The sequence below is a fragment of the Trematomus bernacchii genome, unplaced genomic scaffold (genome assembly GCF_902827165.1).
Source record: "Trematomus bernacchii unplaced genomic scaffold, fTreBer1.1, whole genome shotgun sequence".
NCBI lineage: Eukaryota > Metazoa > Chordata > Actinopteri > Perciformes > Nototheniidae > Trematomus > Trematomus bernacchii.
Window position 1 is genome coordinate 3582084 of NW_022987698.1, and position 25806 is coordinate 3607889.

General features: G+C 39.2%; 2 protein-coding genes and 1 long non-coding RNA gene across 5 annotated transcripts in view; 1 reads left to right on the plus strand and 2 right to left on the minus strand.

The window, feature by feature from the left end:
• Positions 1–15666, plus strand: part of LOC117489860 (voltage-dependent calcium channel subunit alpha-2/delta-3-like) — a 31385-nt gene extending 15719 nt beyond the window's left edge. The window contains exons 12-39 of one of the 3 annotated variants that reach the window (XM_034139410.1): positions 1351–1464; positions 2497–2575; positions 3605–3738; positions 4146–4163; positions 5845–5916; positions 6417–6497; positions 6597–6671; positions 7492–7575; positions 8016–8087; positions 8200–8261; positions 8348–8415; positions 8538–8583; positions 8697–8794; positions 9286–9379; positions 10135–10230; positions 10336–10457; positions 11101–11178; positions 11273–11334; positions 11426–11470; positions 11560–11622; positions 11996–12066; positions 12177–12252; positions 12471–12511; positions 12980–13035; positions 13119–13236; positions 13377–13489; positions 13687–13769; positions 14807–15666. In XM_034139410.1, coding sequence (XP_033995301.1) covers positions 1351–1464; positions 2497–2575; positions 3605–3738; positions 4146–4163; positions 5845–5916; positions 6417–6497; positions 6597–6671; positions 7492–7575; positions 8016–8087; positions 8200–8261; positions 8348–8415; positions 8538–8583; positions 8697–8794; positions 9286–9379; positions 10135–10230; positions 10336–10457; positions 11101–11178; positions 11273–11334; positions 11426–11470; positions 11560–11622; positions 11996–12066; positions 12177–12252; positions 12471–12511; positions 12980–13035; positions 13119–13236; positions 13377–13489; positions 13687–13769; positions 14807–14899 — 2214 coding nt within the window. In that variant the 3' untranslated portion in view covers positions 14900–15666. Of the gene's footprint in view, positions 1–1350; positions 1465–2496; positions 2576–3604; positions 3739–4145; positions 4164–5844; positions 5917–6416; positions 6498–6596; positions 6672–7491; positions 7576–8015; positions 8088–8199; positions 8262–8347; positions 8416–8537; positions 8584–8696; positions 8795–9285; positions 9380–10134; positions 10231–10335; positions 10458–11100; positions 11179–11272; positions 11335–11425; positions 11471–11559; positions 11623–11995; positions 12067–12176; positions 12253–12470; positions 12512–12979; positions 13036–13118; positions 13237–13376; positions 13490–13686; positions 13770–14806 lie in introns of those variants that run through there. The other 2 variants (XM_034139411.1, XM_034139412.1) reach the window with 2 other exon arrangements.
• Positions 15667–15776: 110 nt separating this feature from the next.
• Positions 15777–16317, minus strand: LOC117489861. Its single transcript, XR_004556631.1, has 2 exons — positions 16276–16317; positions 15777–16170 (listed from the first exon to the last, which is right to left on the minus strand). It is a non-coding gene; the product is annotated as an uncharacterized LOC117489861 (long non-coding RNA).
• Positions 16318–16428: 111 nt separating this feature from the next.
• LOC117489647 overlaps positions 16429–25806 on the minus strand; it is a 44016-nt gene continuing 34638 nt past the window's right edge. Inside the window, exons 6-11 of the mRNA XM_034139113.1 lie at positions 20273–20456; positions 19937–19996; positions 19510–19569; positions 19337–19411; positions 16790–16891; positions 16429–16436 (exon numbers count right to left, since the gene is read on the minus strand). Coding sequence (XP_033995004.1) covers positions 16429–16436; positions 16790–16891; positions 19337–19411; positions 19510–19569; positions 19937–19996; positions 20273–20456 — 489 coding nt within the window. The remainder of the gene's footprint in view (positions 16437–16789; positions 16892–19336; positions 19412–19509; positions 19570–19936; positions 19997–20272; positions 20457–25806) is intronic.

A 25806-nucleotide genomic window follows, 5' to 3' on the forward strand; every position in this document is an offset into this window, starting at 1 on the left:
TACATAGCGTGTATGTGCTGTGATGGTTGTTAAACAATGGGAAAGAAGCAGATGCAGGTAGGAAACGAGCTGAAGTGAAAGAGAAAATGAAGACATCTGGCGAATCAGAGAAGCCGTTGACCCTCTCATATCAGCCATTTGAGTTTTGAGCTTGTTGAAGATTTCACACAAACTGCGGGAGGGGAGTGCTCACTGCAACGACTGCTTCACTGCGCTAGAACACAGATCAAATCAATGAAACTATGGGTCAATTTTAATCATCATCTTCAGTGTCAGACTCATGGTGTTGTGCATGATTGCTCACTGTCACTGCTTACTGGGCAACTTAATAAAAGAGAGCAACTGCTAAAATTATGAATTACACCTGAGCTTTTCTTTCCTGCGGCAAATCATAAAGTCAACTGTGAAGGTCTGTTGTGAGCAAAACAATTAACATTTAAAATTGTGCGGATGAACTTCTAACTTAAAGGTGGGGTAGGTAATTTTGGAGAAACCAGCTCGAGTGCGCTAGAATTTGAAAATACACAACCGGAACAAATCTGCCACTTCCTTACAGAGCCCCTCCTCCAACACACACGAACGCGCACATGACCAATGAGGGCACGAGATAAGTTTGTGCACAGATGGAAGGCTGACAGGCAGGTAGGCCATCCAGTTATTTTAGCCAGGCCGGCTAAAATGATTGGTCGTACTTTTTACAGTATTACGGCTTCCACAGATGACATTTTTTTATGGATTTTTTGTCAAATCACTTAAGATATTCATTGCTATCGGGATGTTAAGAGCATTCCATGGAATATAACAAAAAGTGTATCTCGAGCCGGTTTCTCAAACTTAACTACCCCACCTTTAAGAGTTTATTTCCTATAATTGAACATAAAAGAATAGATAACAATTAAACATTTCTTTAATAATTAACTTGTATATGTTTTGTACGATGGACATAATGGAATGACTGTGCGCAATGTAACTTCTTACATGACATGGCATCACAGTTTCTACAAGATGTTCTCAACATGAGAGATCTGAAGGCCTCAGTGATTTGAGAGTAGCTCTGCAGGTTTAATCCCGTCATCGTGTCACTACACCCTCCCTTTTTTCTCCACATTGACTCTGTTACAGGTCAATAAACCACTTAATTACTGCGATGCATCTTCTGGCATCAGAATAAAGTGGAGCACACTCTTTATTTACCAAGACATTATCTGTACTGTATTGGCTGATGGCTGCAAAATCGTTTACAATGGAGACAGACAGCTCTGTTTGTTTAATGTTTCAATAACAATGCATATAGTTTATATTTTTGTTTTGTTTACTTTAAATCTTTATGGTTTTTATGTCTTTCTGCAGTTTAATCAAACTGGACATGGCAGTTTGTGCAGCCAGGCCATAATGCTCGTGACTGACGGGGCGACAGAAATGTATGACGACGTTTTTGAGAAGTACAACTGGCCAGAAAGAAAGGTGGGTTTCTCTTTCTTTCTTTCTTTCTTTCTTTCTTTCCCCCTCTCTTCTGTTCTTCACGGTGTCAATTTTTTAAATGTTATTAGTGTCCTTATTCAGAATGTTCTGCTTGCTCAGCATGTTTCTTACAGCAGGGATAAATGTACATTTGAACACTTAATGTCAGCTGGAGCTCCTGTCTTGATGTTTTGAGGAATTGGTTTATTACGTCATTAGCACTCAGAACTCTGTAATGTACCATCTACTGTATGTCATAAGCAGTTGTTCACGTGTTGGTGCATTACAACGGAACATTTCCCCCTTCTTTACAGTGCAAGCAGCTCTTTCTCTGTCCCTCGCCCCCCCACCCCCCCACACCCCCACCCCCCCTTCCCTCCCTCTGCTTTCTTCCTGGACTCAAGGACGACTTTAAAATCTTTTGTTAGCCTCCCTTTGTGAGACCTAAATGCAATTGAAATTAAATGGTTTGCTGTGCCACTCACAAAGCAATAAAAACAACAGCCCAGGGGCTTTTGTTCAGTCCTACCAAGCATATGTGTGCTGGCAGTGTGTGGCAGGGTACGGGGCAGTATTTGGCTGAATAACCCCCCCCCCCCTTACACCCTCAGGGCCGCCATTCACTGATTTCTATATGCTTCATGCTTAGCAAAGCATCTGGAGCCAATGAGCCGTGCAGGTTTGACAAAATGTCACACTGAGTTCTTGAAAAGGACAGAGAAACATGCCCTAATGCCAAACCCCTACAAAAGAACATGAACTGAAATCAGCTACAGAATGAGCAAACTGAGAAAAAGCTTATTGTTAAACATACAGACAAAAATGGAGTGAATGATAGTTGAGAGAATGATAAAAAAGCAGCCTAATGCTTGGTGTTTCCTTACAAGGATGTGAAAACATGCAGCTACTTCTTGCTCCAAAGCCTGATAGAATCAGGACAGGAAGACAAAGCACGAAGGAGTCGCCTCACTTTGCATGTTTTTTTGTAATCCTTCCATCTTTGAAACTGTCGACATCCATGTGTCCTCTGCACAGGTGCGAATATTCCCATACCTGATTGGACGAGAGTCTGCATATGCTGACAACCTCAAGTGGATGGCTTGTGCCAACAAAGGTTTGGGATTTTTTGATAAACACTGATCAGGACAGCTCAGAGTCGAGCTGATGTTTCTGTGGAGTGATACGACAACGGTGGAGGATGTGTGGGTAACCGTGTGGTTAGGCAGTGTATGTGTGAGTGGTGTGTATTTGCGTGTGTGCATGTATGTGTATGTGCTGGCTCAGACTCTTTTCGCCAAGAGGCAATGAAGTGGCACTTGGGGGGGGTCAGAGGTCAATCCGCTCTAATCCCTCTTCCTGTCAGAGTGTCTCCCCCTCGGCTGCTCGCTGCTGATGGCTCCCACGTGTCAACGCTGTGGATGAGTGCCCTCTGGAAGGGAAAGTCACAGGCAGGAAAACAGATCACAGAGGGATTGTAGGGAAACAAGCCCCCAACATCCTTCCCCATACAGACCCCCACTGTGGAATAACCTTACATGTCCAATATGAGTCATTGTCAGCAACAGCAGAGGCTGACACGAGTAAAATGGCACCTGTGTCACTGTTAACTGAGTGTTTACATCAGCAGCAAATAACAAGATGATGTAAGGGCACTGGGGAAACTTGGACACATTTTTGTGATAGCACTTTTATTCAAGTTTACGATGGAGGACTTAAGGCTGCTGATCCAATACGTCCACATCATCAGATCACGAGATATCAGTGAAGTGTAATATTAGTCACAATACACCGGTATTGAAAAATCTTTCAAAAATGAGATATTAATTTTCAAACAATTTAAAAAAAAAAAGGTCCTGGGAAACATTTCTGTTGCTTTCTGTTCTCATTTCTCTCCCCCAAGGACCCACACACAAATGTAGTGTAATTTATTTGCCAAAAAAAAGACAAAGCAGACAATAAACAAAGTCAAATTGGTAGCATTTATTACATTTTTCCGTGTTTTCTATCGATATTGCGATAATATTTTGTGGATTATTTTGGGCACGAAATCTGTTTTGTAACATTACCGTAATCCAAATACATAACTCCACGTGTAAGATGTTTTGCCTTATTTTAGGTAATATACATGTGTTCTTATATTCAGGATATTTCAGTCAGATCTCCACGCTAGCAGATGTTCAGGAGAACGTGATGAGATATCTGCACGTCATGAGCCGCCCGAAGGTCATCGACCACGAGCACGACACGGTGTGGACTGAAGCTTACGTGGACAGTGCTGTGAGTGTTTCAGCGCTTTACTTCTTAGGTAGAAACGGTATCATAACTTCCTCTGATTGTCCAAGTTATGAGTCCTTATTCTCGATTTACATTTGTATATGAGTTACAGTGCATGCTTTTATGTACAGTGCAGCATCCTGTTTTGTTTCCACATTTTGAAGCTGTAGTTTGTTGCACGATTCATGTTTTATTGTCCATCCCTGCACTATAAAGTACGTGTGCACATGTGTGGCTCTGCTTTCTCATCATTACTCTTCATGCTGCTGGAATGATTCCTCATTATGAGCTTCATTAATCTGCATGGATCCCCCCCCCACCCCACCCCCGTTGTACATCTGCGTCCACAAAGTCAATGTGAAGGCTCTAATTCACGATTCAATCTCTATGCGTCTCTTCTTTCGTTTCAGCTTTCCCAGGCTCATAAGGTAAATATCCAAATGTGTTCGGACCTTTGCTTTCAGGTAGAATCGTTATTGTAAAAAAACATTTGTTGTCTTACCGAAAAAGAAATCGACCAGATGCTGTAGGAAAAAGTTCTGAACTAGAATCAAAAAGGAGATTATGAGCATGAAATGAAAGGGTTCCACTGGGACGCTGCAAATCTGAGTCATGTTGTATAAAGTGGAAGTGACTGGAGAGGTTAAATAGCCGCTTACTGCCCATACTTTTCAACATTATGCTTTACCGTTTCTTACAAAGTCTAAGGTGAGGAGAAGAGACTCTGAGGGGCAGGAGCAGCAGGGAAGCATTTATTGTAACAGTATGGAGACGATGAACACACACACACACATACACACACACACACGCACACGCACACACACACACACACACGCACACAGAAGGGCTGGGAGATTGTCCTCTGGAGTGTGTGCTCTTGTATCTCAGACTCAGACACACCATTCATCATTCTGTGGATCATTGCATTTTATCTCCTAAAGCCCATAATAAAACTGACATTGGAGGGGAGACCAAGAAAGAGGGAGAGGAGAGGGAGAGAGGAGGGGGGGGGGGGCAGTGTGGACGTGTGTGGGTGTGTGTGTGTGTGTGTGTGTGTGTGTGTGTGTGTGTGTGTGTGTGTGTGTGTGTGTGTGTGTGTGTGTGTGTGTGTGTGTAGACTAAAGCAGTCCAGTTTCCACTTCCATTGTGTGTTTCTTGTGATGAATTTAAGGACCCACCATTCTTCATTTTGTCAAGTTGGAGAGTACACACTGCAGTGCACAGCTATTTGCTTCACATACATGCACATACACAAATGCATATCACACACACACAGGATGTAGGCACACAGCTGTGTCAGCTCGAGGTGAGGGAATAGTAGACCTACTTTAACGGCGCTCATGTGCTTAATTATGTCAGGCTTCATCCTGCAGAGCCCTCTGAGCGTCACTTGAGACTCTCACGGTCCAGTTTGACAACAGAAAGACTGCGACCAGGACCCTGTATGATTCTGCAGGAATTCATTTGGATTCTTATTTTAATTAATTCGGTGTCAAATAGTACCAGGATGTAGTGAGACCTTTTTTTCTGCTCCCTACCACAGTATTTCATTTTGTAGACACTTTTGGCTTCTTATTACCTAGCCCTGAAGCTGTCATTCTCTGCTGAATAACTCATGCTTCTTTCTTTTCTATCTGGGAATTTAAATTGAATTTCATGTCAATTAGGCTGCCTCCTCACTGGTAATTAGCTGCTGTAACCAACAAAATTGCTTTTTCTTCGCAGGCATTGATTAACATTTCCACGGCGGCTGTTCTTTTTATTTGATTTTTTTTCATTATTAAACATCGTTAATTGCAATTTTTGTAGATGTTGCTGTAATAGTTGAGGAAGAAGTCACATTTTCTTCAGAGTCTCAGCTTGTCTACTCGTGTTGAATAAAACACTGTACACATACATACAGTGTTGTTATTGTTAAGAATTAATGAGGTGTGCTGATGAATAAATGCTGAGTCAATCTAAAAGTTCTCCCATCATGTTTGAATGTGCTTCTTTCTCTGAGCAGTTTTTGACTGATGCTAACAAACCTGACCAGAGAGCATGCTGATACTCCTCTAAATGAGATTACTCAGGTAAAGATTCAACGGTTTCTAATTCTCTTTTTCTCAGTTGAAGGACAAATCGGGCCCAAGTCTGATGACCACAGTCGCCATGCCTGTCTTCAGCACAAAGAATGAAACGGTGAGTGAACGTGGTTGACTCGTGATGTTGGAAACTATCTGTACTTTACTCAAGAAAAATATTGACATAGTTACTTTCTTCATCCTCTTTATTTATTCGACAGCTTCAGTTGCAAGTTACACACATAACATATGATACACCTCTTCAATTGAATACATTATTAAAGAATAAACAATGGCTTTTAATCGTGTTTGATGTGGCTACTTTTTGTTGCAAACATATTGATTAATTAGTATTATCTAAAACTGTCATCTATATTAACATATCAGTGACATAGGACATTTCATATGTAACACGCTTTTACTTTTGATACTTTAAGTACATTTTGAGTAATTCATTACTTTTACTGATGTATGATTGGAAATCAGGACTTGTACTTGTAAAAGAGTTTTCTTTATCTTGTGGTATTGGTACTTTCACCAGCATTTAAGGAGCTTTAGGTTAATGTTCGTGCAAATTTCATCTAAAGTCGTGTGTGTGTTTTGGATCTCCTCATGCAGAAGAACCAGGGGATTCTGTTGGGGGTTGCGGGAACAGACATCCCTCTGCAGGAGCTGATGAAGCTTATCCCTAAACATATGGTACAGTCAGCTGTTCTTTAAAATGTCAATACATTATTTCATTTTTGTGAATATATTACTGAAGTCTTCTTCCTTGTGTATCTCACTTTGTGTCTCCAGTTAGGAATCCATGGGTACGCTTTTGCCATCACAAACAACGGCTACATCCTGATACACCCGGACCTCAGGCCTTTGGTAACTCACTTTCTTAACATGGCTTTTAAACCAGAACAATCTCACAGCATTCCCTGACTTTACCCAGTTTTCCTTTTTGTTTTTTCCATGAAATTGTATACAAAAAAGTAACAAGCCCACTTCACAAGGGCACACAGAAAAAGAATGTGTTAGGAGGCTCAATGGGCACGTATATATCTGTAATCCCCACCTTTTCCTTTGATGTATGCATGCAGGGATAAAGGCCACTCATAGGGCTGACTGGCCTGAGATTTCCCAGAGGTAACTTAACCCTCGCTGGCAGAGACCACAGCCGCTCACCCTGGGACCGCTGGTTCCTCAGGAGCTCTGTGTGTGCCAGTGTAGTGCTATTCCTCTCTGTGCAACTGTGTGTGTGTGTGTCTGTGTTTCGTGAGTGTCTCCTTGTGGCTAAAACTGTGCTGTGGTTGTAGTCATTGACTGGTTGTTTCTTGTGGAGCAGATGTCATACTGTAGCAGAGTTTGACATGTACAGTTTAATGCTTTGGTGTATTTAAGCGTGGATATCCTATCAATCATATTAATTATTTTTAATTTACATGACAGTGTTAATTTCACAGATGATTTGTTAAATAATTACACAGCAAAACCCCTTCATAGCGAGGCTTGATAAATAAGAGCATACAGCAAGTGTTCATGTTAACATCCAAACACAAAGGACAGATTACAGTTAAGCTTTTTAATATCAAGCTCATACATTTCAAAACGATCTGTCACATGCAGATTTGCGTGGTTATTTAAAATAAAATGTCATGACATAAAATGGATCATTAAAGTGTTTATATGTTGTTCCCCTGTGCAGTATCAGGATGGCAAGAAGAGGAGGAAGCCCAACTACAGCAGCGTGGATCTCTCCGAGGTGGAGTGGGAAGACAAAGATGATATTGTACGTGCCTGACCCCTAAAACATATGTTATTTTGAGCGGTATTATGCTTTTTGATGCTGCATCAAGTTACAAAAACGCTATATATTTTATTCATTTTCCAATTTCCATTTTCTTTTTAAATGAATAACATGATCTTGGGTTTATATCAGACACAAATCTTTACCTAACGACATAAACTTAGAACGGAAGTGGCATAGAAGTAACAACTAGATGTACTTTGGTGTACATGCAACATTGTTTGACTGCAATTAAAAAATGTGACATGGTTACCGGACTTCATGTTTATAAGTTTGTCCAGTAAAGGATCTACTATTTCATTTGATATGGTATGACTCTGTTTTCAGTATCCTAGTGACATGGCAGCTGCATCCAGTGTGCTGCAGTGACCCAGCCTCGACCTCTCTGCTCTATGTGCTTTTTAAAGTGCTTTATCTTTCAGCTACGAAACGCTATGGTGAAAAGAAGGACAGGGACTTTCTCTATGGAGGTGAAGAAGACGGTGGATGGAGGGGTGAGGCTGCACATAGACTTTTAATGCCTCCCTATCAGATGAGGGTTGTTCTCTTCGTTGTCTCTGAATTTAAGGAGTAAATCTCATCTGCATTTCCTTTTCGTTTTTTTAGAGGCGTGTCCTGAAGATGCACAATGACTATTTCTACACTGACATCAAAGGAACGCCGTTCAGGTGAGGGAAGAGTGGCCATGCATTCCTGAAATGATTTCCTGTCAGTTTGTGTCTCAGCTAAAGTTTGATTGTGTTTGTGTCTCCAGTGTTGGGGTGGCCCTGTCCAGAGGTCATGGGAAGTACTTCTTCAGAGGAAATGTCTCAGTTGAAGCCGGTATGTCACTCCAACCCTGTCATTTAGTGAATACAGCGAAACGCATGTCACTCTGACTGGGGCTCTTGTATCAGTCCACCCAGGCTGGCACTGCTGAAGCGTGACTGACTTGTGTTTTTCAGGGCTCCGTGATCTGGAACAGCCAGATGTCGCCCTGGCAGATGAATGGTAATGCTGGGGTTATGGGAGCGGGCATTCATGCGTTATGTAGGTTATCCCTCTGTGTTCATCGGGGATGTGGAGGCCTGTGATGTAACACTGTGGCTCTGTTTGGACCACAGGACTTACTGCAACACAGAGGAGCAGCACGAACACCGACACCTGACCCAGATTCAAGCCATCAAGATGTTTATGACGGGCCGCAGAACACACCTCAAATGTAAGAGACGTCTGAGACGGACCTGAATAAACTCTATGGAGCCTGTTTATCAGTGATCAAATTCTAATTATCATATAAGGCATAAATATAAAATACAAATAAATTAAGACTACTGCCTTTAATATAAAAAACACAGTTAAACAACAAGTCAGTGCAGTTTACATCTTTGTATCTCCAAAGGTTCATTTTATCCTATTAGAAATTGTCTGAAATAAATAAGAAATGAATTATTTAATTAGAGGTCCCAGTGACCGTTTGAACATCAACATCTAATCAGTTCAACATCTGTCCAAGTGAACGTTTGTGCCAAATTTGAAGAACTTCCCTGAAGGTGTTCTTGAGACATGACATTCAGGAGAATTGGACAAATATCCATACCAATGTACTTTTTATGCTAACATTTTTACAAACAAGCTGAAAATACCTCTGGCCACTGCTGTCACTGGTGTGAAGGGATAACAGATTAAAAGATGTTCTGGGACTCTCTGCAGGTGACAGAGAGCTGATCCAGGAAGTGTTGTTTGATGCTGTGGTCACCGCTCCGCTGGAGGCCTACTGGACTGGACTGGCCCTCAACAAGTCAGAGTAAGAACATTTTGGGCCCTATTTAATGTGTTTTTCGATGTCCACATCTACAAACAGCTGGTCATTAACAAGGGAGGTTTATTAGGGATTTCTAATAAGCCGTCAGTAAATGTTTGCAAGTCATCTGCAGTGAATAATGTTTGCAAATTATTGATGACAGAACAATCCATTAAGTCTGCATTTGTAAATGGTAATAAGTTGATCAAGTAGAAGAAACATCGGCCAACCTGGCAACCGAAAGTCATTCTTATTAATTTATTTCCAATGAAGCATTTTAAAACATTTACAAAGCCATAAGTTACAAAGTATGCTTATTTATTAAGCATACTTTGTAACTTAGGCCTTTTTAGAAAGTGGTACCCACATGTTTTTACAGACACTTCTGAAATCAAATACCTGCATGTCACTCACTCAAGTACCCCTGACATGAGAGCCGCGCAAGTTTTCCTTTTGTAGCAAGCAGCAAAATAATTGTAACATGACGTGTTTGAGTTCATTTGCCTACTTAATCTCGCACGTCCTAAAAAACAAATTAAAAATCGCACGTCCTGCGATGTCATTTATATATGAAAAGAAGCCTTCAGATTAATGAGAAGCAGATCTGAGTGATGTTGCATTAAAACATTTATAAAAGTCCTACACCTTATGACAGACAAACCTTAATGTGGCATTTTATTATTGCGTTTATACCATCAGTCGGGAATGAAAGCATTCAGATTCAAATACTTTTCACTGCTCTGCATTTCCCCCAACAGGAACTCAGACAAAGGAGTGGAGATTGCCTTCCTGGGTACGCGCACCGGCCTCTCGAGGACCAACCTGTTTGTCCCCGCCGATCAGCTGTCCAATCAGTGAGTCTCGCTGCTCAACACGTCTTTAATCATTACTCTGTGATTGTGCTTGATGAATCCAATCCTCTCCTCGTCGCCTCACTTTGGCTCTGCGTGCTTCCTCAGAGACTTCCTGACGGCGGAGGAAAAGGAGGGTGTGTTTAACGCCGATCACTTCCCTCTGTGGTACAAGCGAGCGGCGGAGCAGGTCCCCGGGGCGTTTGTGTACTCCATCCCCTTCAGCACAGGTATGCAGAACAAAGCCAGAGGTTAAGGAGCTCAAGTGCAGTACAAATTAAAAGTTCCCTGAGCACACACAAAACTACACCAGCTATTGCAGCTCAATAATCTGCATCTAACGTTTTATAAACCCATCTCAATATACTTTCAATTATCCAGTGTAGCATTATACAAATTACTCTTTTGGATTTCATGTGGTTGCTTGGGCTATTCAGCATTTTAACAACTTAATCAGTCTTTCTCTATGTCCCTCTTTTTGTTATGGATTGTGGTTTTTACTGGTTTCCCCTGATAGGATGTGCAGCACAGCTCACTTCCCTCACAGCTTTTATTCAGTTAATGTGGCCCACGTTCTGTCTGAGAGCCAGAGGATGGAGGACTTCAGCTTCTCTCTTCTGGACATTTACCACCTTTGCTCTGTTAAGGATGACTGCATCCTCCCGTTACCTGAACTCTTCCTATCACAGCAGCCATTTAAAAATTATTGAAGGCATCTGGCTGTAGAATAAAAATCTCTGGCTGGACATAACTGTAATGTAATGGGCTGGTACTGCGGTTTCTTTAGAGGCAACCAACTGGGGCTTCTGGGTAAACGGCACCATCTAGTGAGCAGAGAGTGTCATCTGATTATCCTCTGCTCTTCCCCTCTAGCGTTAGAAAATAAAAGTGTGGTTTTGGCCAGCACTGCAATCCAGCTCCTCGATGACAGAAAGTCTCCAATCGTTGCCGGTAACAAACCTCACAACCATTTTTCAAATCATTATTTTATTGATATTACTTTTGTATGTGATGCCATCTCTTACATGTTTGGTCTTGTGCTCAGCTGTAGGGATCCAGATGAAGCTCGAGTTCTTTCAGAGGAAGTTCTGGACAGCCTGCAGACAGGTAACTAAACAACAACCACTGCAGCTTTGTTTTACAACAAGAAGAGCTCTGTGATCAGGTGTGAAGATAAATACTTATGTTTTGTGCTCAGTGTACCGCTCTGGATGGAAAATGTGGCATTAGCTGTGATAGCGCGGTAAGTAAAGTCACACGGCTCTGACGTTTGAATTATTTTCTTTCAGGTTGTTTTGTTAACATCATTTCTTATATGCTCTTGTCTGATAGGACATTAACTGCTATCTCATTGACAACAATGCCTTCATTCTCGTCACAGAGGAGCCCTCTCAGGTACTGTGTGCGTGTAAAATACATCTATGAGTATACACCTGAACACAGGACTCCCATTTATCTAAGCTTTTCCAGTTGTCTTTTGAATGTTTTTCAATAACTCTTGAGCGTGTGTAGAGCAACACTGGACCGCTCTTCCAAATAGGATAGCTGAAAGATTTAAAGGGATGTAGGATGAAAGTTAAAGGAAGAAAGTCTACTTGTTTCACTCATAGCAGCAGCCCTGATATAAATACCAGTTTGTGTCTTTGTCTGTCGAGTTTTAAAAATTTGAAAAATCTAATTAGTTAGACTTATTAGTTCAAAGTTATTTTTCATTGGCTGTTCCCATTATTTTGTGTGCCTGTGTGCTTTGACACAACTCCTCTCTCAGACAGGGCTCTTCTTCGGAGAGGTGGAGGGTGCAGTTATGAACAAACTTCTCCAAATGGGGTCCTTCAAAAGGTCAGAGACACAACATCACATTTTTCTGAGCCCTAAACTGATACATTAAACCATTAAACATAAATGTCAAGTTTGACTTTCCATCCTCTGCTGCTCTGTTTGTGTTGCAGGATCACGCTGTATGATTACCAGGCGCTCTGCAGAGAGTTCGCTAGGAGCAGCGACAGTGCACGCTCTCTATCAAATGTAAGGCAGAACAGCAGCTGGTTTAAAGATAAAGACATAAGAAACAATACTTTTACTATCTGCTTCACTACTGTATATCTACACCTGAGTTAAAATCTGTGGTGGAACATGTGATTAGAGCAGAGTCTCAAAATGAACTCAAGCATTTAAACAACCTCAAACATATTTCAACTCATTTTGTTTCAGATTCTAACACTAAATACTTTTCTCTGTTTCAGCCCTTCACTGTTTTTAAGTGGCTCCTGGCTGAACTTGTCATGTAAGCAATATACTATATTATTTAAAGGAAGTGCACGTTACATAGGCCCATAAATGACATGATATGATGAAGCCTACGCAATGTGGTAAACTATTACAAGTGTTGTATTCATAGGAGGGAGAGGTAATTAGGTAATCACCTAGTGAATGATAAAAGTTTGAAAAATATAATTAATTGTATCAGTTTTATATATAGGTATTTACACGTAAAAATATATGATATGAACTGTTATTACTTCTTAGCTCGGCATATCTACTAGTAACATTATACATTGGCTAATGGTGGCTAAATACTCAATAGTGTGCTTAATAAGTAATACATATCATTTTTTGTATTAACAATGCTATACCCTAAGAAAAAAACGAGTTAACTATTCATTCATGCTTATCCCCAACTGATATAGTTTAATATTTAATTGCTGTCTCTGGAAACATTTGTTATAATGTGATCTTTGTGTTTGTCCTCAAGTTTTCTGCTAGAATTTAACCTGTACAGCTGGTGGAACGTGGATCTTTCTGTGAAAGGTAACTTCGGTTGTTTCAGGCTTGAGCGTCTTTCGGTTTCTCTGTGGTTTTGTAAAGCTAAAATTGCTTTGTCACACATTCAGCTCAGAGACCTCGAGGTAAAACCCACATGGTGCCGTGTGACACAGAATACCCTGCCTTTGTCTCCGAACGCACCATCAAAGAAACAACAGGCAACATCGACTGTGAGGGCTGTGTCAGGTACTGCTCCAGGCCTACTCATGAAATCATCACATCATCCCTGCCTTTCCTAACAAGAACTATTCAAAATAAACAGTAGATGTTCAGTCTGCTCCTAATCATATATATTTTTTAATTCTTATTCTCTATTTGTGCTGCAGATCTTTCGTCATACAGCAGATTCCCAGCAGCAACCTCTTCATGGTGGTTGTGGACAACAAGTGTGACTGCAGCAGTTATCCTCCAGTTACCATGGATCCCATCGAGATCATGTATATCCTTTCTAGAGGAAGCACAGATGATTCATACGTTGAAGCAGATGAAAGTAGATCATATTACTGATTGTGAAATATATTTACTTTTTTTCTGTAGAGCTTAGGTTTGACTTGCATCGGACTAAATAGGTTGTATTATTGTCAAGCTCTGAACATGTCCTGTTAATGTATATTTACACCCTTGACTCCTTTGAACACAACGAGTCACTAAAATGTGACAGACTGAAGTATCAGAAGGACAGGAAGAAGCCTGAATCCTGTCATCCTTTCCACCCTGAGGTAAGAGGATGTGTCTCTGTCTGCATGCAAGTGTGCGTCTACATGTACAGTGACAATGTTTAGTTGATGATGGGGGTATGGAGGAAGAGTCTGATTTATGTGCCGGAGTATTTCTTCACTTCCTGGACTTTTTACTGGTTGCCTCATGGTTACGGCAAAGCTTCAGGAAGCCACTGCTCATGGGCAAGAAATAGAACACATTTAGACGTATTATAGGCAGATTTTTTTAAACAATTAGCACCTAGCTTGGCTCTGTTAAACTAAGCAAACTAGTCGCTGCAGCTTCATATTAATAGTACTGAAGATAAGAGTGGAACCAATCTATCTCTCGAGTTATGAATGATGGCAAAAATGTTGAGTCATATATTGTATTATTTGTAACTGAGATTGAAAGCATGAAACAAATAAATGATTTATAGCTACATTTATATATCAAAGACGCATTTAGTTAATCTCATTCTGTTCAACTATAATAAACCAATAAACAAACAAACAAAGCACTTTGTCAGGATCATATAACTGTTGCAGATTGTTCTATAAGGCAGGAATTCAAAGTGAAACAAGTGAACCATTAATGTGAATTATCCCTGTAAGAAATTGAGAAACTCTGTGAAATGGATAACAAATCAGTTAAGCAGGATTTGACCATAACAGGATAATTTCAGCTTTAACAACTTGACTCTTATTGTTTATAGATATAGATTATATACAGAAAGTAAATGATATACTTATCAGCAAACTGTCAATCCACAGACCAACTCACTGCTTAAACTGTAGCTGTTTGAAACCAGCGTAGTGTTTTCCTGTTCAATGAGGGACTATTATTGACCAGGTGTTTCTTCTCAGTTTTACCTCTCCATGTGGTGAAGTGGTTCAACTGTTGTCTTGTTTTACAACCTCTACAAAAGACTATGGAAATAAGACGACTCGTCCAATAACTTCAGTTTATATCTATTAGCATCCACTCCTTTCTTCCAAGACAAAGCACATCAACCCTGATATTATTCATATGTATTAAAAAAGAGTGTCTTCTGCAGGAAAATGCCATGGAGTGTGGTTCAGCATCGCGCCTCTCCAGCCCTCTAGCCGCAGCTCTGCTCCCTCTGATAGCATCGACCATCAGCAGGTGACCTTTAGCAGCACGACCGGACTTCAGTACGGACTAACTCAACAAGAAGATGCTTATAAACACATAGAGAACATGGCCAATCAGAAATGAATTTGCTCATACCTGTGCAACAGGCAGCGCTCTACCAAGAAAACAAATCTTTATCCGTAGCACTAAGGCTCACATCCATTAAAGCAGTAAATATTAGTGATGTGGCGCAGCAACAGAACATGAGAATAGAGAGTGCTAGGTGACTTTGCTCAGAGCATTGCAGATTACACCACGACAGTTTTCCATAGTGTCACAAGTGTGTGCTGACATTTTAAAAGAGAAAGAAATACAGTCTGCCAACCGTAAAAACAATGCATTTCTAGTCAAAGTATAAAAAAAGTAATTTGTGCAAAGTATGATATTAAGACATTTAACATGTTTGATTCTTCGGTGAGAAGGAAGAAGTATAATGTACAGTAAGAGTATGTGGAATGTAAAATGCACTTGGTCACGTGAAGAGAATTCAGAGTGGTCTTTATTTTTGGCAGTAAGTTGCTAAAAACAGTTGACAGTGCCATCATTTTTATTTCTTTTAGATATTTTATTTTAGAACTTGCTTTATTCTGCCAGTTTCTCCTTGTTTTAAAGCAGAAGACATTTCAGACGAGTTAAAGATGCATGAAGAAGATCTCAGAATGTTCCATTGATATTACAGCCATAATGTGTGAAGGTGACCACAAACACGTATCCTCATGTTTGAGAGAGATGATGAATAAATACAAAGACATATTTTCCTTCCTTTATTTACCCCTGGTGTTATTTTCTCTGTGTGTCTGTTGGTTTCTGTGTGTGTGTGGGAACTGATGTAAAACTATGGATAAGGGATCAACTCAAACAATGAAATTCAAAGCAGTATAAATACATTTATAGGGCATAGTCACAGAGTTACTATACAAGTTACATCCGATTTAATAGATATACAGTATATATTAGGGTTTTCCCTTTTTTCAACTTGTGTTAATAAATGTAAAACTGCATACACAACATTAAACAGAAACACATTTACAAACTAGAAAGAGTCAACTTCTGCTTTAGGTAAAAGTTTGGCTAAATCTTTTTTTAATCTCAGTTTGGTTGATGAGAGAAATACATTTCAGTTGTCTAACATTAGTTTGGATTATAAAAGTTTACTTCAAACACATGGTTTGAGTGTGGCTGCACCGTGCTGTACATTTTACCCATCATCAGGTCTGAAGCAGCTGACTCCTCAGGGATGGTGCAGTACATATGGTATGTGTCAGACTGGGAAAAGAAAGAGAACAAATATACATATATAATTTATAGTTATATAAACCACACTATTTATGTTGCAGTTGTATTTATTTGTGTCTCTCATGCCAAGCTTACATTTTCAACTTTGGAATCCTGCCTTTTCACCTCATCAGGACCTGCCAGTGGAAAACACGCATGCTGTTTTAATTCAATGTCTGTATATCAAATCATACGTCTCTCTTTACTGATTATAAAACATACACAATGTGATGGAGTACACTCCCAGGGTTATGTTTCTGTTGAGAGAAGATTTCTATACCATCAGTTCTCAAACAATACTTTGCTCGCATCGTCGCATGTGAAAACAGTGTGAGGCCTGAGCACAGAGTTTATTTTGTCTCGTGCAGTGGTGGTCGCCCACACGCGTGGTTTATTTTACGTTTCAGATCTAGGTCTTGCTCGCCACAATAGATATTTTAGTAGATGTGAGCTACGTCAAATGTTCAACTGAACAAATGTGAAGCTGCTTTAAATATTTGTTTAAAACTGCAAATGACATTTAAGATCCAAGCCAAACGGTTTATATCTTGAGTAGTTCTCTCAAAGCAGATTCTGACCTTATGAGACAAACACATTGACACATTCATACCAGTTCTTCTGTTGTTGCAGAGAATTGCGGAAACCAGCAGGATGACGCCCACAGTAACTCCACATCCAGCCACAACAACTGCTACAAACTTCCATATTTCTGCTTTGAAACAACAGGAATATAAGTGTCAGTCCAACATCTGCTCCTCCCAACATTATCATGTACAGTGCATAAATACAACGATTCATCCAACACTTCCAGATCACACCATCATGTAACAAGTAAAGCTGAGTATAGCTTCGTTACTGATACAAAATAAATCAAAATCATATTGTAAACCTGAATTAAAGTTTAAACAATGTAAGAATTAATATTAGTATGTAACTACAGTACATAGTAACATTTTTTTTTTAATTTACATTTTTGGAATATGTGCAAAGGGTCCTCTTAAGTAGCAGGCATACTATCAATGGAATATTATGAGTGCAGACTGCCCACAAATATTTGTTTAACATGAACTGTACGTTAAGTTTGTATATTAAAGGGTAGGTACGTTTGAGAAACCGGCTCGAGATCGCTAGAATTTGAAAATACACAACCGGAGAAAATCTGCCACTTCCTTATAGAGCCCCTCCTCCAACACACACGAACGCGCACATGACCAATAGAGTGGCGAAGTCCCTCCCACTTACTTCCGGGGTATGGGACCTTATTTCGGAAAAATTATGCATTGAAGTCAATGGGGAGAGAAAACTTATCTTTCGATCCCGTTTGAATTGTGCCATGAATTACACATATGATGTTTGTCAATCTTAAAAAATCATTTCCATGTCAAAAAAGTCACAGTTTGTCTTAAAACTGTTGAAATATAAGACTTTGAAAAATACGAAACTAGAAAGACTACAAATCCCAGAGTCGCGTAAGTGATGTCACAATTGAGACACTACGATACACGTATAATACCGTATATATACGATCAGCGCCATATAGATAGAATCTATCTATATGGCGCTGGCTAAGATAAGATAACTTTGTGCCTGTGTGCTTAGTACCAGGTTGTTATTATACCAGCAATGGGTCTTGCTCGTTCTTTCGCTTCCCGTCTGATGAAAGAGGAGTGTGTGGATCAAGTTAGCTACCTAGCTAGTAGCTAGCACGTTAGTTAGCATTACAGTCTTGTCATTTTTATTAGCCTTAACATGAAGTAACATTAATTAACCCAAAATGTTAAACAGTAAGAGTAGTAGTCATATTTCGTGAACCCTTTGAATAGTACTGTCACCGGTGTGATCATTCTATAATACACAATTTAAGCCCGGGGGAGAAATGCTAACGCTAACGCTAGCGATCTTCTCTACTTCATGCTATCTGCACAAATGGTTGACATTAAACATTAAAACGACCAGGCAGTTCAGAGAGAATCAAAGGAAGGAAGGCAGGCAGCTTTGCATGACATTCTTCAGGACGTGTTTCATTGTAGTGATAGTGAGGGTAGTCTCTTGTGTTGACAAGACAGTAGTGACGGCCATCTTGGTGACGTGTGTTGTTGACCAGAGATCAGAAGTAGTTCTTTGAGCGTTTCACACAAACAAATGTGTTACTTCACAGTTTTACGACACTTTTTTTTTTTTTGACTTGCAAAATTATCTTTTAAATTGACAAACAACATATGTGTAATTCATGGCACAATTCAAACGGGATCGAAAGATAATCTTTCTCTCTCCATTGACTTCAATACATAATTTTTCCGAAATAAGGTCCCATGGAGGTCCACCGGAACGGGAGGGACTTCGCCACTCTATAAGGGCACGAGATAAGTTTGTGCACAGATGGAAGGCTGACAGGCAGGTAGGCCATCCAGTTGTTTTAGCCGGGCCGGTTAAAATGATTGGTCATACTTTTTACAGTATTACGGCTTCCACAGATGACATTTTTGTATGGATTTTTTGTCAAAGCACTTAAAGGTGGGGTAGGTAAGTTTGAGAAACCGGCTCGAGATACACTTTTTGTTATATTCCATGGAATGCTCTTAACATCCCGATAGCAATGAATATCTTAAGTGCTTTGACAAAAAATCCATAAAAAAATGTTATCTGTGGAAGCCGTAATACTGTAAAAAGCACGACCAATCATTTTAGCCGGCCCGGCTGAAATAACTGGATGGCCTACCTGCCTGTCAGCCTTCATCTGTGCACAAACTTATCTCGTGCCCTCATTGGTCATGTGCGCGTTCGTGTGTGTTGGAGGAGGGGCTCTATAAGGAAGTGGCAGATTTTCTCCGGTTGTGTATTTTCAAATTCTAGCGATCTCGTTTCTCAAACTTACCTACCCCACCTTTAAGATATTCATTGCTATCGGGATGTTAAGAGCATTCCATGGAATATAACAAAAAGTGTATCTCGAGCCGGTTTCTCAAACTTACCTACCCTACCTTTAAGTATCCGTTCCTGTTTTTGTTTTGCCAGGATCTGTATTCAAACAATTGAATGTCCTTCACAGACTGACCAGAGAGTGACCAATCAGCAAACATCTTCTTAGTATGAGCAAGACATAAGACATATTAAAATGTTGAATGAGTCAGTATGAATAATGGAATAATGATTTCACCTGATGCTGCTTTCACTGGTGTTGGGGAGGAAGAGGAGGAACTACCAGTGTTCTTTGACATTACGACAGTCCAACCTTGTGAAACAACAAAAGTATATTTAAAGTACTCGATGCACTCAAACACCTATATGGTAAATAACTTATTTCTGAATCAATATGTGGAAATGTGTTACCTGATGTCTGTTTTGCAGGTGTTACAGGGGGTAAAGGATAAGGACTAATAACAGTCAGACCTCGCAAATGAAAACACAAAGAGTATAACAACATTTCAAACAAATTGGTAATTAAGTGCTATTTTATAATGTTCTTGACTGCAGACCTAAATGGACAGTTCCCCCCAAAATTAAAAATATATATATGTTTCGTGTGGCAGGTATTTTAGGCAGAAACAAAAAGCTTCCTACATGAAACTGTTGACAAGAGGTCGGTAAATACTTTTGGGAAATCACAGGCATGATTTTTAAAAAGAGATATTTCTGTTGAATTTTTCAAATGTACTTTCTGGCACAGAATCAGAATACCTTTATTCGTCCCACAAAGGGGAAATGTAAAGGTGCCATGGTTCAATTGCGTATCTCTATAATAAATAAAATGTCCTACCTGTGGAATCCTTTGATGGTGCGATCGACTGGGTGGTGCTTGAATTGTTTTCTACAATATCTACAAAAAGAGAAAAATGTTCAGCATTCACAAATGAATAAATGTTCATGTATTATTTGTGTGTCTAATATATATGTCTATTGTTGACACCAATCCATCATAAGCTTATGTGTATAACCATTCAGTAAATAAATACTTTGATTAGAAATGTATTTTCAGTATTTCTTTCTTCGCTTGGATTTGAATTTCCTAACAAAATATTCACACCTGCAATTACATAACTTTTGTCTAAAATAAATATATGTATTGCTGTGGATGAGAGTAAAAGTCACTCACTGTATATGGTGATGGAGGACGGGTCACTGTGTGGAGAATTTGACCCTTCAAATGTTACATTGTAAAAACATTTCACTTGAACCTCAGCAGGTGATCTCTGCTGTGACATCAGCAGCAGCTCAGTTCCTGTCAGAGTCTTCAGACAAGGGAAGACTCTGACAGTGAGTCCACTTAAAGTGTAGAAGTAACAGTGAGACTCAGAAACAGAGGGTGGAGTCTGACAGTGCAGAGTGACTGAGTCTGTCTCTCTGATCACCGGAGGATTCACTGTCAGTGTCGGTGGAAGAGGAGCTGGAAATATAAGGATGAGTTCAGTTCAAAAGCTGAATATGTAATTTGTTTAAACCATTGCTGTTGGTCATTTATATATAATGGCAGAGAATGCCTAATGAAAACCTGAATAGCTATTGTGTTCATAGTGAGTATCAATAGTGTTGACTCCCTTTGAATAATGGAGGATACATCACTCTCAGGGGATTTATATTTGTCACACTTTTCTTTAAAATAAATATTTGTATAGCTGTGGATGGAAGTAAAAGTCACTCACTGTGTACGGTGATGGAGGACGGGTCACTGTGTCGAGATAGAGAATTTGACCCTTCAAACGTTACATTGTAAAAACATTTCACTTGAACCTCAGCAGGTGATTTCTGCTGTGACATCCTCAGCAGCTCAGTTCCTGTCAGAGTCTTCAGACAAGAGAAGACTTTGACAATTCCTCCACTTAAAGTGTAGAAATAACACTGAGACACAGAAACAGAGGGTGGAGTCTGACAGTGCAGAGTGACTGAGTCTGTCTCTGTGATCACCGGAGGATTCACTGTCAGTGTCGGGGGAAGAAGAGCTGGAAATCGTGCAGGAAATACAGTATGTTAAATGTTATCACTCAAAAGCTGCAATAAGACAATGAAACCAAATGCTTTTAAAATACTGAATAATTAAATTGATATAAAAGTATTCTTAATGGGGGAAAAGTATGTAATATAGATGATGGAGAAAAATATATACTTTACAATCAAATAGTTTGTAAGATAAGTCAAATCATTATCCAACCATAAAAAACCTGGATATTAAAGACAACCGATCAGAGACTGACCTTGTGCTTGATACATGTGATAGAAATCTGTTGAAAAAATAATTAATAAGTGAGCAAGGTGACTACATGTAAAGTTAACAAATTAATGACTTCAACAACAACAACAAATGTAACATTTGAGCCAGTGTTTCTCCTCCCCAGTAAGACCCACAATCAGCGAAGGGAAAAGTATAGGCAACAAGAACACATATTAAATATAAGATTAAAAGATTAAATATGAATCCCTTTTAGAAGCTTTCAAACTGTTTGCTCTCAAGCCACCACCAAATCTCTATAAACAGTTTTGAACAAGAGACGTGTGGGTTAGCAATATTAAAAAACATGATTTGCTTGTGTGCATAAGTTTGTAATAACCTACATTAATACTGAATAAATCAATAAGAGGTGTAACTTACACATGAGGATGACAAACAGCAGGCGTCCAGCCATGATGAAGCTTGTGTGTCTGACTGTGTGAAAGTCTCAAGTGTAATTTAACAAAACGCTCAGGAAAGCCACAGGTAGCTTTAGAAGTGAATAACATTAACATACAGGCCACAGACACACACTTCACATCCTTTTTAAATTGCCTATATGGTTTTCATTTTTGGAGTGTCTCTACCACACAAGAGTCTCAGTGCTTAAGAAAGATCAGTACGTGTTGTTTGGTTGATAAACAGCCACTGTGAAGTTCCTATGTGTGTGTGTGTGTGTGTGTGTGTGTGTGTGTGTGTGTGTGTGTGTATATATAAAACACTTTAAAGAGTATACGCAAGTCTTCACTGACTGAGTGTCAAAGTACACATGTTTGTCAGACCATTATAAAATGTCTCATTAGTGTAATTCATATTTTTTAATCATCCTATAAACATTTTTTTACAAACATTTGTTATTGATGTTCTCCTTGATTGTATCCCATATACATTATGCATGTATGACTGACTCCATTTGTGCATGTTTGTGTTTAAGGGATGAACCAATTAATATAACCCTGATCTACGACTTCTAAAATGAAGGAGACTTCATAATCATGGTTAATCTTTTTTTTATTTGAAGCATTGCACAAATGAAACATGACATACTCATGTCTATACCTGGACATAATGATCTAAATGAAAGTAACAAAAATTCACAAATAAATGCAGAAAAATAAACGCTGGAATCTAAATGAACTTTGATGGTGCGCGGTCTCTCTCAGGACTGATGTAGCTTCTCTGCTGTCGAAAAGAAAGAAACAGACAAGCATTAACTGCCCTCAGTAAAGTTTAGAGGTCAGTCATCATTATGCATTTTTCAACATGTAAAGGTGTTTATTTTCTGATACACTGCAATCAAAACTTTGTTTGCACCTGAAAATGCTCATTTTAATAAGTGTACCTGCACATATTTTACATTTCTCATCCTGAAGCATTTAGCAGAACTTGCCCCGCCAAGTGTCTAACAACCTCATACTTTAAACAGGAAGAGAAAAGCTGCTCACCACTGTTGCATTTATAGGTGACGACACTGAAGGTCTCATCATAATCACCCTGCAAACCACTGATGTTTGCTTTTGGTCTAAATAAAAATAAACAACTGTTAGGTACAGGAATACAAAGGATTTCAAAAGCACAGTATGCATTTGCCAATTTAAATACTGAATTTCTCTCCCTAAACATTCTGCATGGCCTTTTTGCCTTTTTGACCTGAAAGCTGTCACCATTGCTCTGCTGAGTCCTTCAGGTCAAAACATACCTGCCACTGCAGCATGCTCCACCACCTCAACCTTCTTCTTCTGCTTTTTATTCATTTTGCTGACTTAACAGAGATCTAGTGTGATTTCTGAATTATGTTTGCAATGATATCATTAATGTGCCAGAGTGTTTGTTTTCCCAGCAGAGTGATCACTGCTGCTGAGACTCCTTAAGAATGAAAAAGACACCGTAATGCCAAATGTTTCTGTGAAGCGGAGCAGCTCAGAGGCGCTCTGAATGAATGTCTGAAGGTATGACCATAAACCAGAGACATAATGGAAACAAACATAAATACTGGTATTCATTGAAGTGCAACTGATAGCACCTGAGAAATATGAAGTCTTACCTTTTCGAAATGCAGTTTTCTAGAAAATGAAAAAATGAAAAAAATGTATTTTTTGTTGAGACAAGATTTCTATACCATCAGTTCTCAAACAATACTTTGCTCGCATGTGAAAACAGTGTGAGGCCTGAGCACAGAGTTTATTTTGTCTCAGTGCAGTGGTGGTCGCCCACACGCGTGGTTTATTTTACGTTTCAGATCTAGGTCTTGCTCGCCACAATATATATTTTAGGAGATATGAGCTACTTCAAATGTTCAACTGAACAAATGTGAAGCTGCTTTAAATATTTGTTTAAAACTGCAAATGACATTTAAGACCCAAGCCAAACGGTTTATATCTTGAGTAGTTACTTTTTTTGATTAAATGATTGAAAACAGATTCTGACCTTATGAGACAAACACATTGACACATTCATACCAGTTCTTCTGTTGTTACAGAGAAGTGCAGAAACCAGCAGGATGACGCCCACAGTAACTCCACATCCAGCCACAACAACTGCTACAAACTTCCATATTTCTGCTTTGAAACAACAGGAATATAAGTGTCAGTCCAACATCTGCTCCTCCCAACATTATCATGTACAGTGCATAAATACAACGATTCATCCAACACTTCCAGATCACACCATCATGTAACAAGTAAAGCTGAGTATAGCTTTGTTACTGATACAAAATAAATAACAACATCTCATTGTAAACCTGAATTAAAATTTAAACAATTTAAGAATTATTATTAGCATGTAACTACAGTACATAGTTTTTCCTTTGCCAGGATCTGTGTTCAAACAACTGGATGTCCTTCACAGACACCAGAGAGTGACCAATCTTCTTAGTATGAGCAAGACATAAGACATATTCAAATGTTGAATGAGTCAGTATGAATAATGGAATAATGATTTCACCTGATGCTGCTTTCACTGGTGTTGGGGAGGAAGAGGAGGAACTACCAGTGTTCTTTGACATTACGACAGTCCAACCTTGTGAAACAACAAAAGTACATTTAAAAAAACTTGATGCACTCAAACACCTATATGGTAAATAACTTATTTCAGAATCAATATGTGGAAATGTGTTACCTGATGTCTGTTTTGCAGGTGTTACAGGGGGTAAAGGATAAGGACTGATAACAGTCAGACCTCGCAAATGAAAACACAAAGAGCACAACAAAATGTCAAACAAATTGATAATTATTGTAAGTCTACACAAACTGGAAGATTGACAATAAAGTTGACTTTGACTGACTTTGATAATTAAGTGCTGTGCAAAAAATATATATATACATTTTGCGTGGCAGGTATTCTCGGCCGGAAAAAAAAGCTACCTATATAATACCTTTATTCGTCCCACGAAGGGGAAATTTAAACGTGCTATAGTTCAATTGTGTGTCTCTATAATAAATAAAATGTGCTACCTGTGGTACCCTTTGATGGTGTGATCGACTGGGTGGTGCTTGACTTGTTTTCCATTATATCTACCAAAAGAGAAGATGGATTGTAGATGAAACATTTCAGCTTTCATAAATAAATCAATATTAATGTATGGTCTGGGACAGCCTTATGTTTGTGTGTGTTAGATATATGTCTATTGTTTACCCCAGTCCATCATAATGATTCAGTATAAAGTACTTTGATTAGAAATGCATTTTCTTTTTTAAACGTATCACCTGTATGATTGCCCACAGATGGAACTTTAGAGGAAATAGGGGTTGTCAAATCAGTATTTCTTTCTTTGCTTGGATTTGTATTTCCTAACAAAAAAATCACACCTGCAATTACATCACTTTTGTCTAAAATAAATATATGTATTGCTGTGGATGAGAGTAAAAGTCACTCACTGTATATGGTGATGGAGGACGGGTCACTGTGTGGAGAAGTTGACCCTACAGTACATGTTTTACAGTGTAAAAACATTTCACTTGAACCTCAGCAGTTGATCTCTGCTGTGACATATGCAGCAGCTCAGTTCCTGTCAGAGTCTTCAGACAAGGGAAGCCTCTGACAATTCGTCCACTTAAAGTGTAGAAATTACACTGAGACACAGAAACAGAGGGTGGAGTCTGACAGTGCAGAGTGACTGAGTCTGTCTCTGTGATCACCGGAGGATTCACTGTCAGTGTCGGGGGAAGAGGAGCTGAAAATATAAGGATGAGTTCAGTTAAAAAGCTGATTATGTAATTTGTTTAAACCATTGCTGTTGATAATTTATATATAATGGTAGAGAATGCCAATTGAAAACCTAAACAAGTGTTGTGCTCATAGTGGGTATTAATAGTGTTGACTCACTTTGAATGATGGAGGATGCATCACTTTCAGGAGATTTATACAAGTCGCACTTTTTCTCTAAAATAAATATTTGTATAGCTGTGGATGGAAGTAAAAGTCGC